We start from the raw sequence: 18399 nt of genomic DNA, 5'->3' as shown, positions 1-18399 counted from the left end.
TTCATGTGTTTGCATTTTTCACATTTTGTATTCGAGCATTTGTGAGCAATTGTTTGTGTATCGTTGACATAAAATCCTAAAAGTTTCACAAATCATAAAATTTAATGTCATATACTACCAGATACTACCAGTAAAGCTTCTTCTGCTACAGAGCATGTTAATAATGTGAAGAAGACTCGTTTAAATGCGTGAGGAGCGTCCTGTCGTACCGTTCCCTGCTTCAGTCTCTCCAGCAGTTCCTTCTCGATGGCGTTCTCCAGCTGAGCGGCGATCAGAGCTTTCTCCTACACAACACACACACACACACACACACACAGAAAACACATCAGTTCACCTTTAACCTTTACCTCCATCTGGAAACACCATAATATGAACAGCTGACAACGTGCATCACATCTGGACATCTTTCTGTACATGTCACATTAAAGGTTCGTCTTATCCAGCTGGACTCGAGCTGCGTGCAGCGCTCTGTGTGTGTGTGTGTGTGTGTGTGTGTGTGTCTGTGTGTGTGTGTGTGTGCAGCGCTCACCTCCTTCCTCTTCTCTCTCCGCTCCACCTTCCTGCTGAGAGGAACCAGCTTCCTCCTGAAACACACAGACAGCTGCAGCGTCAGCACAGTACTCACTTACTGTAGTATTAGTATCAGTATCAGTACTCACTGTCTCTGCAGGACCAGCTTACTGTAGTATTAGTATTAGTATTAGTATCAGTACTCACTGTCTCTTCAGGACCAGCTTACTGTAGTATTAGTATTAGTATTAGTATCAGTATCAGTACTCACTGTCTCTTCAGGACCAGCTTACTGTAGTATTAGTATTAGTATTAGTATCAGTATCAGTACTCACTGTCTCTTCAGGACCAGCTTACTGTAGTATTAGTATTAGTATCAGTATCAGTACTCACTGTCTCTTCAGGACCAGCTTACTGTAGTATTAGTATTAGTATTAGTATCAGTATCAGTACTCACTGTCTCTTCAGGACCAGCTTACTGTAGTATTAGTATTAGTATTAGTATCAGTATCAGTACTCACTGTCTCTTCAGGACCAGCTTACTGTAGTATTAGTATTAGTATCAGTATCAGTACTCACTGTCTCTTCAGGACCAGCTTACTGTAGTATTAGTATTAGTATCAGTATCAGTACTCACTGTCTCTTCAGGACCAGCTTACTGTAGTATTAGTATTAGTATTAGTATCAGTACTCACTGTCTCTTCAGGACCAGCTTACTGTAGTATTAGTATTAGTATTAGTATCAGTATCAGTACTCACTGTCTCTTCAGGACCAGCTTACTGTAGTATTAGTATTAGTATTAGTATCAGTATCAGTACTCACTGTCTCTTCAGGACCAGCTTACTGTAGTATTAGTATTAGTATCAGTATCAGTACTCACTGTCTCTTCAGGACCAGCTTACTGTAGTATTAGTATTAGTATCAGTATCAGTACTCACTGTCTCTTCAGGACCAGCTTACTGTAGTATTAGTATTAGTATCAGTATCAGTACTCACCTGTCTCTTCAGGACCAGCTTGCGGATGCGGATCAGGTACTGGGTGATCTTGGTGAATCGTTGTTTACATTTGTGTCTGATGAAGCGAGGCCAGTAGATCAGATTCTCATCGATCTGCTCCAACGCTTTCTCATAGTTCTTACTCAGCTTCACCTGTAGAGACACCACACACACACACACACACACACGTTAACATTTTCCTCTTCAGTAACACACATCAGTATTGGACATTATTTCTGTTTGAAACTTTTCTACCTAAGATGGAAACAGTCTGTCTGCTGCAGTCTGTCAGTTCAATGATTACAATACTGTTATTACTGCACTGTTAAGTTAATGAACCTGTTATTACAGCCGTACTTACAGGTGCACCAACACCAATTTGTCACAATGATCCAAGTACGATTAACATATACAATAACAGTACAGTTAACATTCATTCATATATAAGAGGCTGCCTAACAAGAGCTTAAGTTGATCAAAATACGCACAGAAAATTGTGTATAATAATGATAATAATACTAATATATTTGAAAGTGAATGGTGTTTTTTCTTTGCGTGCGTCCAGCAGATGGAGTGAGTCTCTCATCAGTGTTTTCTATCTGTGTGGTTCTCCGGTTCTCCTGCTCACCTTCTCCCACATCCTGGCAGGGAACGCCGCTCTCTCGATCACCTTCATGTAGAGGAAACACTGACCTGCAGGAGAGAGAGAGAGAGAGAGAGAGAGAGAGAGAGAGAGAGAGAGAGAGAGAGAGAGAGAGAGAGAGAGAGAGAGAGAGAGAGAGAGAGAGAGAGAGAGAGAGAGAGAGAGAGAGAGAGAGAGAGAGAGAGAGAGACAGAGAGAGACAAGCATCAGGTATCTCACAGTTCTGCTGCTCTCTCTGCACCTACAGAGCTGCATGGAACCACCTGCCTATGATTTTAGAGGAATAATTAAATCAATTTCCTAAACATTTTCTATGACAGAATTCCAGACTTTCTTCCAGATCTTCACTTCCTGACTGGATTTTCAGACTCTGGTTGGTGTTTAATATTTCAGTTTTCCATCAAGGACCTGATGTAGAGCTCCACGACTTTTCCACGTCTTTCCATGAAAAATACATTCTGCTGTTCCCTGATATTCCCCGACTTTCCCCCGGGGGAATTTATCCAACTCCCTGATTTCCCCCGTCTAGGAGACCCCTCACTAAACTCCCTGATCGTCCCGGCGGAGGAGGCCTGGTCCAGCTGAGCGTACCTTTCTCCTCCCTGATGGTGGCGTACTGACTGTTGGACAGCGGACAGGAGGAGCGGTTACACAAGCCGGTGACGTTATACTCATTACGACAGAAGTTCTGAGTCTTCGTCCTGGAGAGAGAGAGAGAGAGAGAGAGAGAGAGAGAGAGAGAGAGAGACATTTTTATTACTGTGACCACTGTGATAACTAGTGACTTGTTGGGAGGATGAAAAAAAAGCATTTCATATCATATTTCATTGTTTTTTTTTTTTTAAAGAAAAACATGTATATATAATAATATGAACTGAAATGAAGGTAAGCTACATCAGAACTCTGCCTATCAATCAGTCAATCAATCAATAACCATGTGTATAAGTTTAGACTTACTTGACTTTGTAGGAGCAGAACTTATTGTTCCCGATGAGGTCCCAGATCACCTGAGGAACCACACACACACACACACACACACACACACACACACACACATTAGCTCAGCATGTATTCTCTAAAGCATCTACTTCATTTAATATTTAAAGTATCTTATTCCAAGGAGGATTCATGAAATGTCTCTCTATACAATTAGTACGGTGAATGCAGGATCAGACCAGCTGGCCAATAGTTAGTGGTATGCTCACACACACACACACACACACACACACACACACGCTGAATAAATGCTAAGAAACAAGAGAACAAAAATCTCCTTTAGAGATGATTGGTATTGCAGAGGCCAAACCCATTCAGCCAGTTTGTGACCCAGTGTTTAAATCTGTAAAAACACATTAAAGTGAGCAGTCGTCATACTTGTGTAACGCGTCTCTCTGCCGTTACACAATTATAAAGTTGCTTGCTGACAGGCTCCTACCCCCGAAACTCGTCGTTCTCTCTTTTATAGAGAAACAGCTACGTTAAACTCCATTCACAAATCTGTCTAGTCAATGCTGCCTTGCTTATCGGCAAATATTCACGAGTTTTAACTGACAGAAAATCACTCAAGACCTTTTCCGTATCCACTCTTCAATTCGGCATGCATCTAATTCACCAAGCAGCACTAGTTTAAATCATATTTAAACTTTTATAACTGGTTCGCTGCTTTTCCCCCACAATCTTCTTCCATGTTCTTACCTGCGCTTCCGTGGAGGGCAGCGAACCAATTCTTCAAGTTGACATTTTATTGATATAAAGTCCTTCCTGATGAATGACTTACATGCCGAATTTACCACAGACCGTACTAATTTTTAAAAGGTCTCAATTCATGTTCTATCGGGCGTGTGTGTTTGCTGATAAACGAGGCGACTTTAAACTGACACATTTTTGAATAGAGTTTGGCGTGTGGCTTGACAAGAACGAACGGCACGTTATCAGGTCTTGCTAGCTTTCCAAATTCTCTCTCCCGCGTATCTCTCTAACGTTACACAACTGTGAAGTGAAGGCAGAGACAAGTACTGATAATTTATAAACGGCAACTTCACACTGAAAGTTAAGTATTGACCTGAAAAGTTGCATTTAAAGCTGAAAAGTTGCATTTAAAGCCACCGGTACCGTTAGCATCAGGTCTTAGCACACGAGCAGCTTCTAAATAACTGAACACACTCACATCGTCGTGCTGCATTTTGGATTCCTTGCAGATCTGTCGACAGCTTCCTTAACGCGGACAATGTTTGTTTCGGTAATATACAATAAATTACTCTAATGTTCTGAAGGGTTTTTTCTGTCTCTGAAGCCACATGGACGGTCAGGAAGCCACCATTTCTGTTTGCATGTGTAAAGTCTCGCGGACGATGGGGAGTCACGCGAAGAAGTGTCGCGATACTTGTTTGGGAAAAGTTCTGTCATGATTATAGAAAACACAGTACTGTATACAAAGACAGGGAAATACAATAAAAATATGATACAAATGAGGGAAATATAAGCTTAAAGTGTTGAAATGTAACATTAAGAGGGAACAAAACATTATTAATATAATTTACATTTTTGACAAATGTCGTCTTATAGTGAGAATTTAAATATTTCTCATCCTCAGTAAAGTGAGGTTTAGTCTGTGCTTACACTGGTGGATGTAGAACTTAAAAATGAAAGCCAAAATAAAATCAAACAATGAAAAAAATGTAAAAAAAAAATAAAATTAATAATATATATATATATAAGTAATTTTGCGATCTGTCCAGTTCACGCCATTTTCTTTTTTCTCTTTATTGTTTATTTGGCCGATTGCTTTGCTTGCATTTTGATGTAAAGTGTAACACTGGTTTCATAAGTGTGCTAAAGATTATTGATTAAATATGTATGTTTTTGTTTTGTATTGCGTTAAAAACATGTTATTTATTTTAGTATTAACGAGTTGATAAAATGTATTTCTTGTACCAATTGTTTTATTTTTCCTTAGCTGTTAAGTGTTTTTGAGTATCATGTAAAGCACATCAACATCTGATGAAATAATACCTCTTCTTTTTAAACATGCTGTATAAAATGTAGATTTGAGATTCAAGATCAGAAGGGCTGAGGCGCATGCGTAACAAGTTTAGGCTGCACCTTTCACAGATAAACCGTGAAACACCCAATCATCACATGCTTGAACCAGAAGGATCAAAGAGCAAAGATGGCGCTGAAGCACCTGAAGCTCCTCGCTGCTCGGTTCAGTCACGGTGACGCGCTACAGACGGGCACGCGACAGTTCATTGACAGATTATCAGACAAAACACCATCAGAAACAGAATTAAGAAAAAATATCAAAATATATAAAAAATAATTCAGAAAAGAAGAGATTTCTAATGTATTCAGGAGTGATGCATTGTGGGAGTAATCACTGGATCAGGAAGTGAATAACAACAAGCGTTCTGCAACAGCGCCGCCTGGCGGTGCGGAGGGACAGAACATAGGAACCTGAAGATTTATAGTATAGATCCAGTCTTTAGTGACCTTATAGGACTTTATTACTTTATTTTTTATTTAATATGGTATCACTACAATATTCCTATAATACTCCTGTAGAGGCTTGTAGTTTGTCTGTGGTGCTCAGTAGTTTACAGTGACTTCACTGTACTTGATTATTTATTTTTTTATTCTAAAAATCTAAATAAAAGGAGACAACTTTGTACTGAAACCTGTGTTCTGCATGTGTTCCACTGTTCTTCCTGTTTGGAGTGTAACCTGTTTAAAGGTTTGAAGATCTGTTAACTGTCTATTTACTAAAACTCTGCTGTCAATCACCTGCTTGGTAAAGATGAGTTAATCCAACAAACTATCAATCACCTAACTGACTGTAGTTTTCTCAGTGGGCGGAGCCAAAGAGCGAACGCTAACTAGCTAACTAGCAAACTTGAATGCTAAAGAAACTGGTCAAAATTTAAATAAAAATATAAATGTAATGACTTATTTTTTTCATTGATTCATGTCCATGGCATCATGATGTTGGAAGGTCTGCTAGCTAACTAGCTAACCTAGATAACTTAGTATGGATAGATTGTATTTTTATCTCCAGCAGGGAGGTTGTTTGTTTAGTTCAGTTAGATTGTCTGTCAGGATTTCTCATAAACTTAGAAACAGATTTAAAAGTAAATTTGATAAACAGATCAGCCTTTGGACAAGGAACTGATTTGATTTTGGTGATGATCTGCTATTAATTTTAGCCATAACTATGAAACTAACAGATAGATCTTGATTCCAAATCCTAAGGGAATGTTTGAGGTTCAAGAAATCAGTTTAACTTCAAACTGAAGTGACAGAGAGATGTTTGGGTGTGACAGCAAGTTGGAGAATTATTCAGTGTTGGCTGGTTTGTGTCTCTACTGTTAGCAGCAGAGCGCTAGGCTTCATATTAGCTTCCTCCTCTCCTACCTCTTTCTCACTGAGCTTCAGTCTGAACCTGGTTGCTGCCTGAACTGCTTCAGTGTTCCTTGGTAGAAACCTGAAGTATCTTGAACTGTATTTGAGGGGAGCCACTGCCCTCTGCAGCACGAAATGCTGCTATCTTGTGTTTGTGATGAAGGTGGAAAAGTCATAAAGTCACAGCAGATTCCCACTGTGGCTTTTCCTTGACTTTCCATAACTAAGTCGTAGCTTCCATGACCTGAAACTGTTCTTCCTTCCTGGTTCCTTCATGTTGTTTTTCAGTCTGAAAAACATCTGATGTGATGAATATGTGAAACAAGCTGGAAAATACATCCTGCTGTATTCCTGGAGAGTGACCCATTTATAAAAATTCCCTGATATTCCCTGACTTCAGAACAGAAATGATCCAAATCTCTGACTTTCCCTGTCTGGAATAAACCAATCAAAATTCAAGGATATTCCAGGACCGGAGGGAATCTGTCATCCTGCTCCGGTGTGTTGAGATGTGAATGTTGGTGATCAGCTGATCTGCAGTAACATGGAAACACTCTGGTTTCACTAAAACCGCAAATTTATAAGAACTCACTCAGACTCGACAGTGAAAAAAACAGAGAAATGGTTTATTTTAGTAAATAGTGTGAGCTTTTCACTGCTGTACAACACTGGCATCTGTAGTTGGCACTCTTTAAAGGGACAATCCACCCCAAAACAGAACTCACATCTGTCATTTGCCTCCAGCTTTTCGGGCGAAACTGTTCATGTTCCCGAATATGACGAAACCATCAGAGATCAGAGAATAACGGATGTCAATTCTGTTTGAGGGGGGATTTTTTTTTTGTTCAATAACCCAAAAATACCAGTCTCTGGGACGCACAGTACAAAAAAAGAAAAAAAAAAAAGAAAAAGAAAAAAAAAAAGAACAAAAATCAAACGCACCCAAAGCCACAACAGACAGAAGTCAGCCGAACAACTGAACCAGGAAAAGGAAACTACACTGACATGCAACTCACATCGATTTACACTGAGCTATATAGGCATGCAAAAACAACACTGCTGAACAGGGGCTGAGTGACAGGACACACACACACACTCTCTCACACACACACACACACACACACACACAGTACAGCACAACAGTATTCTGTAAAATATGAACGCCATGTTGGCTCCTGATGGACGTGTGATTTCCTACTACTGATGTCCACATCATGGAGATCGGGTTAAAGGTCAAACCCAGCCGCAGCGTCTTCAGATCCGTTTTTTTTTCCTTCCAGGAAGTCTCACTGCAGTCTGAATGTCACGTGGTTCACCAGCCTGAAGCATTGTGGGTAAATGCTCCCTGCGTCCTGGTTGGTTCTGACGGACAGAGGATGAGGAGGGAGACTGAACTCTTCACAGCGGGTCGCACCAAACCCCCGGCCGCTTTCACCGTTTCACCAGATGAATACAAGTTTCAGAAAGATGGCGGCTGCTTCCTGCAGACTGGACCAGACCTTCTGGTTTCTGATTGGTCAGTTCATCAGCAGGTTCAGACCAGAAACAGTCCAACTTCCTTCCAGATCTTTCCGTCGGAGCAGGAGTCCATTGGTTTGTGCGTTAAGAGTGATGCAGAGGAGGAAAACCAGAGGCAGAGCAGCAGCTGGGTTTCCACAACAGGTCCAACCAGGTCCAACCAGGTCTAAACAAGTCTAACCAGGCCTTCCCAGGTGAGACAGACCAAACTGACTAAACTTGTCTGAAACAGGATCAATGGCCTCGATCAATCTCCGTGTTTTTCCTCTTATTGGTAATTTTGTTCTGTAATTAGTTTTTTGGAGCCAAACAGGGATTTCCAGGGCTGACTTTGGATTTTCCTCAATCAAAAACAACACAATTTTGACAGAAAAATAAAATACATTGATATATTTCTCATTTTTTGCCAAAGGAGATTCTTTGCCGGCTGGATAATAGTTTCTAATAACTAAATTAGGTTTCCCTGCAGGACCGGTGAGTCCGGGCCGGACGCTGCGGGTCGACAGCGAAGCTCTGCATGGAAACACTTTGAGAAACAAAACTTCGTCCTTCGAACAAAACTGAAAACTGAAACGTTGACCGTCTGTCCTCGTCCTCCGTCCGGACGGTCGCAACACCTCAGCAGTGAAGAGAAACCCAAAGAGCCTGCTCAGGCGGCTCGGAGACGAACTGATGAGTGGAACGTGAAGTCATGAAAAATGAAGAAAACAAAAGCCAGAACCTCACTTACAGATTCCTAAACCATGTTGGACCTGCAGACTTCCCATCATCACTGGACACTAGAGTTAGACTGATATATGGGGCCGATATTGTCCTTTTATTAAATATCAGATTTTTAGAGTCCCATGATGCTCTAAACGTTTCAGAGCCTTTTCACCCTGACAAGAAGAAAATTCTTGGAGCAACTTGGGATTTCTTTTTATATTTTTGCAACGAAAATGGTCAAATTGAAAGATACTGAATATCAGCACAAAATATTGGCCATCAATAGCATTAATCCTAAAATGATCGTCCTTCAAAACCCATATCAGTCGAACTCTAGTCTCAGGTGGGATGAGCGTCTCCATGAGTCGCACTGCGGCAGAGGCCGGTCAGAGCCGGGGGGAACTCTGGGTAAGATCGGGAGCTGGGTGCGATTCCAGATCTGCACCGGTTCTGTGTGGACCGGTTTCCCGGAGCCTTTGAGCCAGGCAGCAGGCTGCTGAGCGACAGACGACACAGAACAGCAACTGACACAACACACACTTCCTACAGTCACAGCACATATGACCCATTTCATTCCAAAATGCAATATGTCCATTATCAGAACAAGTTACCTGATGTTAACTGCTCAGTGTTTAGGAAAAGCAACACAGTTAAAGGCTTCAGACAGCTGAGAAATTCAACGACAGTAAATGGTGAGTTTTATTTTCATGCCAGTATTCAGTTCATCAGATCAGGAGTCGCACATTTCAAATGGTAAATGATTTCATTTTGGAACGAAACTCTTCATATGTGCCGAGCAGTGTGAATGTACGGGGTCTAGAACGAGAACGCAGGTTCTAAAACAACGACACGTTCTAGAACCGGAAGGCATGGGGTTTCACAGAATGAGAATGCGTACATCTGAGCACGAGGTGTTCTAGAATCAGAATGCATGGGTTCCATAGCGAGAACGCAGGAGAGTGCGTTGTTCTAGAATCTGATTCCATGGATTCCAGTCCAAGAATGAACGTTCTAAAAATAGACATGTTCTAGAATGGGAATGCATGGGTTCTAGAACAAGAGCGCTCATTTTAAAAACAGGAGTACGCATGTTCTAGTATCTGAATTCATGGACTAGGGAACAAGAATGCGTGCGTCCTTAAATAAGACGTTCTAGATTCAGAACGCGTGGGTTCTAAACAGACATGTTCTAGAATATGAAACCATGGATTCCAGAGCAGTAATGCACGTACTAAAACGGACATGTTCCAGAATCTGAATGCACGGGTTCTAAAATGAGAATCCGTACATCGTAACAAGAAATAGTTCTAGAATCGGAACCCATGGATTCTAGATCCCGACCTCTTCTAGAATTACAGAATGAGAATGCACTGGTTTGAAAAACAATAAAAGAAAACACATTTTCAGAAGGAGGCGGAACCTCTACAGGCGAAAATAAAACGCTCCAGTTCCTTCAGGCACATGAGATGTGGAACAGGCAACATGGCTGCTTTCGCTTCGCGTCGTTTGGTGTCCAAAAATTAATTAAAGTGATGGATGCAAAATGGAGTCAACAAACTGACTGTGGGGGGGCGGGGCGGGGGGGGGGGGGGGGGGCGATGACATTAACTGACAGCACAGGATTCTGGGATGTGAAACAGGTAAGATGGCTGCTCAACATCCTGATGAACTAAATGCTCGTAAGGAGGGATGCAAAAATTGCTGTGACATCAACGTAAAACAGAGGATTGTGGGACGTGAAACAGGAAACGTGGAGTCGGAGAGTCGAACGGTTTTCCACAAGGAAACCGTGAGATTTGTCGATCGGCATACAGTTATAAAAAAATCCTACAGCTAACAACACGACTAACCGGGAAAACCGGAGCTGCTGTTCGCTCCTCTACCGCCGTCACTCCGGTTCAGATCAGAGTTTTTAAGGAGGAACATGACAGATGATCCGTACTTCATGTGGGGAATATATACACAGGACAGGATAAAATGAAACTGAAGAAAAAGATAATACACAAAGAAAATAAGGTGATCCGTATGTGCCGGCAGATATAAACATATAGACAAGAGAGACGAGGATATACAGCGCGTCGATATGAAAGCAGGAGTGCTGCGAACTTTACCGCAGAAGAAGAGGAAGAAGTAGAAGAAGAGCTACTGAGGGGGCAGATATTTAAAAAAAAACAAAAAAAACAACAAAAAAAAACTATAAAACAACGTTCTATGGAGACACATCTGATGAACCGAACCCAGCGGGTACGTTTGGTCCACAGCTGAGTGTGTGCGGTGCCGTCGGCCCGGGCCTCGCAGCGAAACAAACGCACCCTCAGGCACCACAGGAGTCCGGCCTATCAGAGATCAATACTCGACTAGAGAGCAACAAGTGCGTCAGCCAGGATGAAGGGAAACCTCGACTCGGGTCGGACCGATATATCAGTTTGCCGCCGTTTTACTAAAACTCAGATCTGCTCCAGTCTGATAGGATGCAGTTTGATTGATTACATATTTGTTGCAGGATTGATCAATACTACACTAGTTGTCTATGGGAAGCCCTTAACCTGAACTGATTCAATTTGAATGAGACAGTATTACCGTATTTCCTCTAATATTGGCCCGGGCCTTTATTTACCTCAACTGCAGAGGGCACCAGGCCTTTATTGGAAGCAGGCTTATATTAGAGACAGGCCTTTATTTCTAATTCCCTCTGTTTGATAAGTATATTTGCTCATATTTGAGTACGAAGCCTCCTTGTTTTCTGATCTGCTTCTGTTGGGGTACGTTAGGTAGCCGTTTTTTTGTTACTGCAATGCATTACGATAATTACGGTAATAGACGACGGCACGCTCCAGAGACTTCCACCGGCCGAGCCGTCTTGTGGCACTTGTACGTTACTACAAACTACAGTTACATTATATAACTACAAACTACAGTTACAAACAGGCAGCAGGAGTTTACTGGTATCCACCGTTGTTTGCATGTAAGCTGAAGCTAACTGAAGCTAACTGAAGCTAACTGAAGCTAAGAATAGAATCTATACAGTTATATCATATCGCCGTTTATTTCTATGCATATGCGCGAGCTCAGTCCACCTGACAGCCCTCTGTTCTGTCGGCGGAGAGAGAGACACAGACAAGCATGGAGGTTTCGGTGCGCCGAGGGCTTACTGCCGACGCTTCCCGGAGTTTCCCGGGGGCACGGTTCCGGCCGGTGCCGATAGCCGGGCGCCGATAGCCGGGCGCCGATGTGTTCCCGGTGATCCGGCCGAGATTTCGGCGGGGGTCTCGACGCCGATGCGTCATCGGCTTGGATCGGGAGGATCGATGCGGGCCGTGGGCGCGGTGGAGAGGACAGCGGCGGAGAGAGGAGACGGACACGGTCCAGCCATATACTGGGTTTTGACCTAGTCTTGTTTCCTTTGTTTTTTTCCCCGGCCTGTATTTGAGGCCGGCCTTTATTTGTTCGTGTCGACCACGGATTATCGGAGACCCGGGTTTTAATTGACTACCGGCCACTATTAGAGGAAATACGGTATTCTAGGTTTCAGTGGAGAGTTTTAGTGTCCCATGATGGTCTAAATTCTGTTTCCAACCTGACAAGAAGGAAATTCTGGAGGAAACACTGGATATGTTTGAATTGTTTTTTTTTGGCAAGAAAATGGTCAAATATAAAGATAAAAAATATCAGCAGCTTCAACCCAAAAAACATCAGTGTCGTAATTCTAAAACTCATATATTGGTCGAACCCGAACCTTGACATTTGGAAACTTAGGCTGCATGTCCACCAGGAAACGCTTTTCTTTTTCTTTTGGCTAGCAGTGCTACACAGATGTTTAGCTCTAATGAAAATAAAGCAGGGGGGGCAGTGAGCAGAGAGACCCGGGTTCAAACCCCAAACCCTGCTGACCTCTGACCATCCTCTAGATGGAGGAAAGAGAAAAATCTATTTCCCCATCAATAAAGGATTCCATTATGGTTATTGATTAAGAGACATGCAGCCATAGCTGGTTATCTTTCATCAGCAGACAGGTTACACAGCAGAGAAATACACCTTCATACTGACACTTCATTTTACTGAAAATTGGCGCACTAGCATTGTTAGCATTCCTTATAGAAACTGGATGGATGCTCCCAGCTGCAACCTAGCTTGTTAGCTTGTAGCTAGCAGTAACAATGCTAACAAGCCATTTTAAAGAGGAACTAAACCCCAAACCTGTGTAAAGCCTGACACCTAAAGGTAAAAAGCATTCTACTGAAATGACGATCTTCTATTGGCTGATCTTTGGTACCAAGTGATGTCACCACCTGTTGTACTCTATAGAAGGTGACATAATCACCTGGCACCAAAGATCAGCCAATAGCAGATGGCAGTTTCAGCAGCATGCTTTTTACCTTTAGGTGTCAGGCTTTACACAGATTTGGGTTTGGGGTTCAGTTCCTCCTCTAACCCTAAAATAGCTTGTTAGCATTGTTAGCTCTCCTCAGTAAAACCAGTTCCTGCTAGCTACAAGCTAACAAGCTCTTTAACCGATGCAGCGCTACAGAAGGTGTTTCCTCACACTGTGCTGACTGTCTGCTGAACAAAAACAACGGACCATCATCAGCGTCGAGGTTTCCCTTTAAGGTCATACATGTGAGAACCGCCCTGCTACATGGACTGATGTGGGACCTGCTGGAGGGAGAAGCTAACGGCAGCGTCGATAGTTTAGGGTTCGGCACAAACACAGACTGACAAAATAAAAAAAGAATGAAAAAAGTGAAAATCCTGGACTCTACTCTCTGGTTTTTCCACTGCTGGGGAACGAGTGTTTATTCCTCTTAGTGTCTTTGTTCCTCGATAGGCGACCTGCAGGTTAAAACGCTCTGCCATTGGACACACGGTCAGTAAAATGCTCTGCCATTGGACGTGCGTTCTTCATGTACTTCCTGTTAAAGTAGAATAGTCCATTTACAATAAGGGGGGGGGGGGGTCCAGGAAGAAAAGTTCACACCAAGATGTCTGACGTTAAAAACAAGGCTGGAGACCGACTGATGGACTGATGATGTTTCGGTAAAGACCCTCACAGATTTCCACAAAGCTGGATTTTTCTTTCTTCTTAGCCAATTTTTCTTTCTTTTGTTTTTTTTTTCTTAAATCCCATCCCTTCATTAACCCCTCAGACCCGACCCGTCCGCTCCCCTCCCCGGCCAGCTGCGGTCTCAAACGGTCTTAGCGGGTTTCAGGAGAGGGGGGGGTCTTACGGAGGTCTTCACCGAAGTGTACGTCTTGTCGTCTTACGGGGTCACAGACCCGCTCTGCCTCACGAACCGGTGATGTTGTGGTCAAGAGACCTTTTCCCCCTTCGTCTTGAGGGGTCTCAGGAGCGAGTCCTAGCGGGTCTCAGGAAGTCTCAGGTTGTAGATGTAGATGTGGGAGTTGTATCGTCAAACCAAGCTGGATTTCTTCTGTCTTAGTGGGTCTCAGGAGGTCTTGGAGGAAACAGTTTCAACCCGCACACAATGTTAGCTACATTTTTACTGTTTATCACGATAAATATTTCACAATAAATAGTGAAAAGGCAGCTAACATGGTGTGAAGGTTTTCTGTCTTAGGGGGTTTCAGGAGGAGGCATCCTCTCAGTCTGAGGAAATCTTGACCAAAATGACGAATGATGAACGTCTTCTGTCTTAGGGGGTCTTGATAAACCTTAGTGAGTCTTTAGAGGTCTTGAACCTCAGTTGTAGCTTTTCTGTCTTAGTGGGTTTTTTGGGGGGGCGGGTCTCAAACCATCATGGATTTTTTTCTGTCTTAAGGCGTTTCAGGAGGAGGCATCCTACCAGGTCTTAGGAAATCTCAACCTGAATGATTTCTTCTGTCTTAGGGGGTCTCCGTAGTTCTTAGTGAGTCTCTGGAGGTCTTAAACCCTAGATGTAGTTTTTCCGTCTTACTGGGGGTTTCGGGGCGGGTCTCGAACCAAGTTTGTATTTTTCTCGTCTTAGGGGGTCTCGGTGGGTCTTAACGGGTCTCGGCGAGTCTTTGTGGGGTCTTGGACCGAGTTTTAGTTTCCCGTCGGGTCTTAGGAGGTCTTGACCAGGTCGTAGACGTAGATGTGGAAGTCGTCGTCGAACTTGATGAAGTAGACGGAGGGTTTGGCCTCCACCTGGTGGATCACCATCCCCGACCGCTTCCCACCGTCCTCTTTGGCGTATTCAACCTGTTTACCAACCAGGCTGTCCACCACCTCACCAGGCTCCCGCTCCGCCGGGACGCTGTCGTCTGGGGGGGGGGGGGGGCGGGGGGGGGCGGGGGGGAGAGAGATTTGTTGTATTATTATGGTTACCTGCCAAAGTGCCTGGTAAAGTAGACTGACTTACTAATTTACCAGTGTTTGGCTGGTGGCAACATTTACAAATCATCCTGATGTATTACAAATATCTTTATATTATTTAACCTTTATTTAACCAGGTAGTCAAATTAAGATTAAAAATCTCCTGTTGCAGGGAGACCTGGTACAGAAATTTTTAGAAAATTTAGAAAATTTTAGATGAACAATAAGCAACAATGTGCATGAGCAAAAACACAATCAAAATCACAGAAATGAAAATTACAAATCTATAATTAATTGATTCATTGTGAATTATGATACGTCAAATCAAAAAAAGCTGAAAGGAAAAGGCAAATTTCAATAAAATTTCCTAAAAATAGGGGGGAGAAAATTACTCATTTGAGGCAGAAAAGTTTTTGTCATGAAGAAATTATGCGTTAAATAGGGAAAAAAATGCATTTGACAAATAAATAAATAACATAGTAAGGCTTTCTGTAGTGTGAAGAAGGGTCAACATGAGCTTACACCAAAGAACAAGAACTCGCTGATTTATCTGCTTCAACCTGATAATTCATGTTATTTTTCAAAATTTCAAATTGGAATTTAAAAGTTTGCTTAAAATTTGGTGAACAGCTGGATGGAAACAGCTGCTGTGAGCGGCAGCAGTCCGCTAACACAATCTTAAATAGATCGTGGGGTTGAAGGACGATACTGACTTTTTGGGAGTTTGGCCCATCGGTCACCTGGTCCAGTATCGTCAGGACTGACACCAAAACCGAGGTCACTCTGCCCAGTGTGCATGCGAACACTTTAGCATACCACATGTTTACCATAGATCCCAGACCGGAGACACAGAGATGGTTTTGGTGTCAATCCCGTCGTCACATATCGGGTAAAGTGACCGACGGGACAAACTCCCGTGAGTCGCCCGTGAACAAAGTAATCACTCACTGGAGTCGGGCATGATGCGCAGGTCTCCCTCCTTGTAGTCGTCCAGCAGCTGGTACATGTAGAGCACCGGGTCTTTCTCGTAGGTGATGTAGAACCAGGTGGTCATGATGGGCGCCCGGGCCAGCACCATGCCCCGCCACTCCTCCTTCGGACCCTCCTCCGTCTCGAACATGTGCTCCACCGCCTTGCCGATCATCGTCTCCGCGAGCAGCGAGTCGCTCACACGGGCCGGAGCTGGACCAGAACCGAGACAGAGCAGGTTTACCTTTACATGTCTGGGTTTCACATGCATTACAGGTCAATTACCTCACTTCATCACAAAATAACTCCTGGAATAATCACAGACTAATCTGGTGTAGCCATTCAAACCAGTCAGATTTGGCTATGGGCGGAGCTATGGGCGGAGCCTGGCACTGCTTCTCACTTGTTTACTGTCATAGGAATAACAAGCAAGTTGCTACAGTTAGCTAGCTGGTGAAACAAAACTGATGTGAAGCGGTGTGAGCTACGGCCGCGCAAACAGCCGTTCTGCTTCTGACAGAAAACTGCTGCCTGGTTAAACTCTAGTTAGCATTGTAGCTAAGCTAACAATGGAAACTTGTGCTGCCCAGGCAGAAAAACAGACCAGACGTGCCATTTCTGGGGGATTATGGGAGAATCCTGTTTCAAACTCAGAGCCAATCAGAGCGGCCTTTGGCTCAGCGAGGTTTCGTTATCTCATGATTTCTAACGAGGATTGTTGTTTGGGCTGGAGGCGGAGATACACTGGGTCAGGACCCTAACAGCAGAAGGGGTGCGGCGTGTCGCTCACCCACTCGGTCGGGCAGGACCTCCAGCCCCACCACCCGCTCGTCGCTGTACAGCTCCAGGCCGTAGATGCAGTCGAAGCCGTCGTATTTGATCAGGTACAGCGAGGGATTAACGGGAACCTGGTCCAGGACCGTCCCCTTCCACTGGGACGACTTGCCTAGAGGGCGGATTGATGAAGAAACCTTATGAATATATCACATGTGGAAAACATGAGCAGCTGCTAAACAAAGTTGTTTTTTGATAATTTAAAGACCCGTCTGGATCTCACTCTGCTACTTTACGCGGTTTTGCTGAAATGAAATAAACCTCTGGCATAAAAAACATGAGGTCTGAACGTGAGACTCTCTCATCGACTCCCGGACGAAAAAGAAGCCGTCTCTATTCTGTCTAACGGTGTTTTCAGTGAAGACGGAAACAATCAGAGATTAGACGTTCGCCTGTGAGAACTGACCAGGCAGGAAAACGGTCATCAGGCTTCATTTTCCCAAAAAAATACATACGTACATATTTTGAATACAGAACTGTACTGCGACATTTCAGCAAAAAGTATGATAGTTATAATGAAAATCAAGATTTCTTTTCTCTAGAATATATTTTCAGCTTCCTTCCTTAACAGACACAAATTTAAGAAGTCATCTCCAAAGCTTTTTTTTTTTTGAGTCAAAGTTTCTGTTTGCAGTTTGAATTGAGTGAATTGAAACCCGCTCTGCTGTGTGTGTGTGTGTGTGTGTGTGTGTGTGTGTGTGAATCCAGTTCAGCAGTTGACACAGAAACCCTCACATCAAACAGTGAAACCTCAACATCTGGGAGGATGTCAGCCTGCTGGGTGACGGGCAGAGCGACAGTTTGGCTTCAGTTCAGTTTATTTAGTTAAATCCAAACGTCCAAAATGACTTAAAATATGTGACTCAAACACAACTGCTGTTACTGTGATGAAATTTCTGTAACTGTGATGAAATTCTGCCACAGCAGAAGTAAAATCGCTGGTGTAAAAAACTCAGTAAAAGTAACAAGTAACTCTTTTAAAATGTTCTCAGATAAAAAGTGACTGAACAGACTGTGGTACATATTGCTGTGAAGCGAAAACCTTGTAACTGCAATTTTGGTGATTTTCATGTTTTATTTTAAACTGAAGGATTATTTTTTTGGGGTTGAGAAACCGTTTCAAAACCTGCTGGATGAAGTGAAACACAAGCTGAAAAACAAGCCTGTTTCCTGCTGCGTTCCTGAAATAAAACATTTTATTTATAAAGTGCTTTTCTAAGTACTCAAAGATGCTTTGCATAGTAGAAAAGTTTACAGTTTGGAGATAAAAGGTTTTCACCTGACAACAGCGATATGATCTCTATAGAACATCTATTTGTTGTTATTTGGTATTTGTATTTATCTTTTTTAATTTATGTTAGGTTGTTTTGTTTGTGATAAATATATGAGATGTCGTGTTTTGTGTCTATATTGAAACTAAAATAAAATCATATAAAAAAAAAATAGAACATCCATTTGTTAATTGCCCACATGTCGAGAAATTCTGGAAGGACTTGGAAGATGATCTATCCAACTAACTGAATTTTAACATATGTT

General features: G+C 42.8%; 3 protein-coding genes and 1 non-coding gene across 5 annotated transcripts in view; 1 reads left to right on the top strand and 3 right to left on the bottom strand.

Annotated features, from left to right (window-relative positions):
* The window catches only part of mak16 (MAK16 homolog (S. cerevisiae)), a 5052-nt gene extending 569 nt beyond the window's left edge, over nt 1-4483 (bottom strand). The window contains exons 1-7 of the mRNA XM_078285398.1: nt 4318-4483; nt 3108-3157; nt 2742-2851; nt 2136-2200; nt 1509-1660; nt 530-584; nt 210-284 (exon numbers count right to left, since the gene is read on the bottom strand). Of these exons, the coding sequence (XP_078141524.1) occupies nt 210-284; nt 530-584; nt 1509-1660; nt 2136-2200; nt 2742-2851; nt 3108-3157; nt 4318-4332 (522 nt within the window). The 5' untranslated portion in view covers nt 4333-4483. The remainder of the gene's footprint in view (nt 1-209; nt 285-529; nt 585-1508; nt 1661-2135; nt 2201-2741; nt 2852-3107; nt 3158-4317) is intronic.
* The window catches only part of LOC139927247 (ras-related protein Rab-14-like), a 243161-nt gene that overhangs the window by 14826 nt on the left and 209936 nt on the right, over nt 1-18399 (top strand). The window lies entirely within an intron of this gene.
* On the bottom strand, nt 5209-5307 carry LOC139927251 (small nucleolar RNA U13). The gene has a single exon (XR_011785341.1). It is a non-coding gene; the product is annotated as a small nucleolar RNA U13 (small nucleolar RNA).
* spinb (spindlin b) overlaps nt 12299-18399 on the bottom strand; it is a 17259-nt gene continuing 11158 nt past the window's right edge. The window contains exons 5-7 of the mRNA XM_071919311.2: nt 16820-16975; nt 16009-16242; nt 12299-15008 (exon numbers count right to left, since the gene is read on the bottom strand). Coding sequence (XP_071775412.1) covers nt 14809-15008; nt 16009-16242; nt 16820-16975 — 590 coding nt within the window. The 3' untranslated portion in view covers nt 12299-14808. The remainder of the gene's footprint in view (nt 15009-16008; nt 16243-16819; nt 16976-18399) is intronic.

The sequence above is a fragment of the Centroberyx gerrardi genome, chromosome 8, assembly GCF_048128805.1.
Source record: "Centroberyx gerrardi isolate f3 chromosome 8, fCenGer3.hap1.cur.20231027, whole genome shotgun sequence".
Taxonomy (NCBI): Eukaryota; Metazoa; Chordata; class Actinopteri; order Beryciformes; family Berycidae; genus Centroberyx; species Centroberyx gerrardi.
This window is presented reverse-complemented; position numbering and strand designations above follow the sequence as displayed.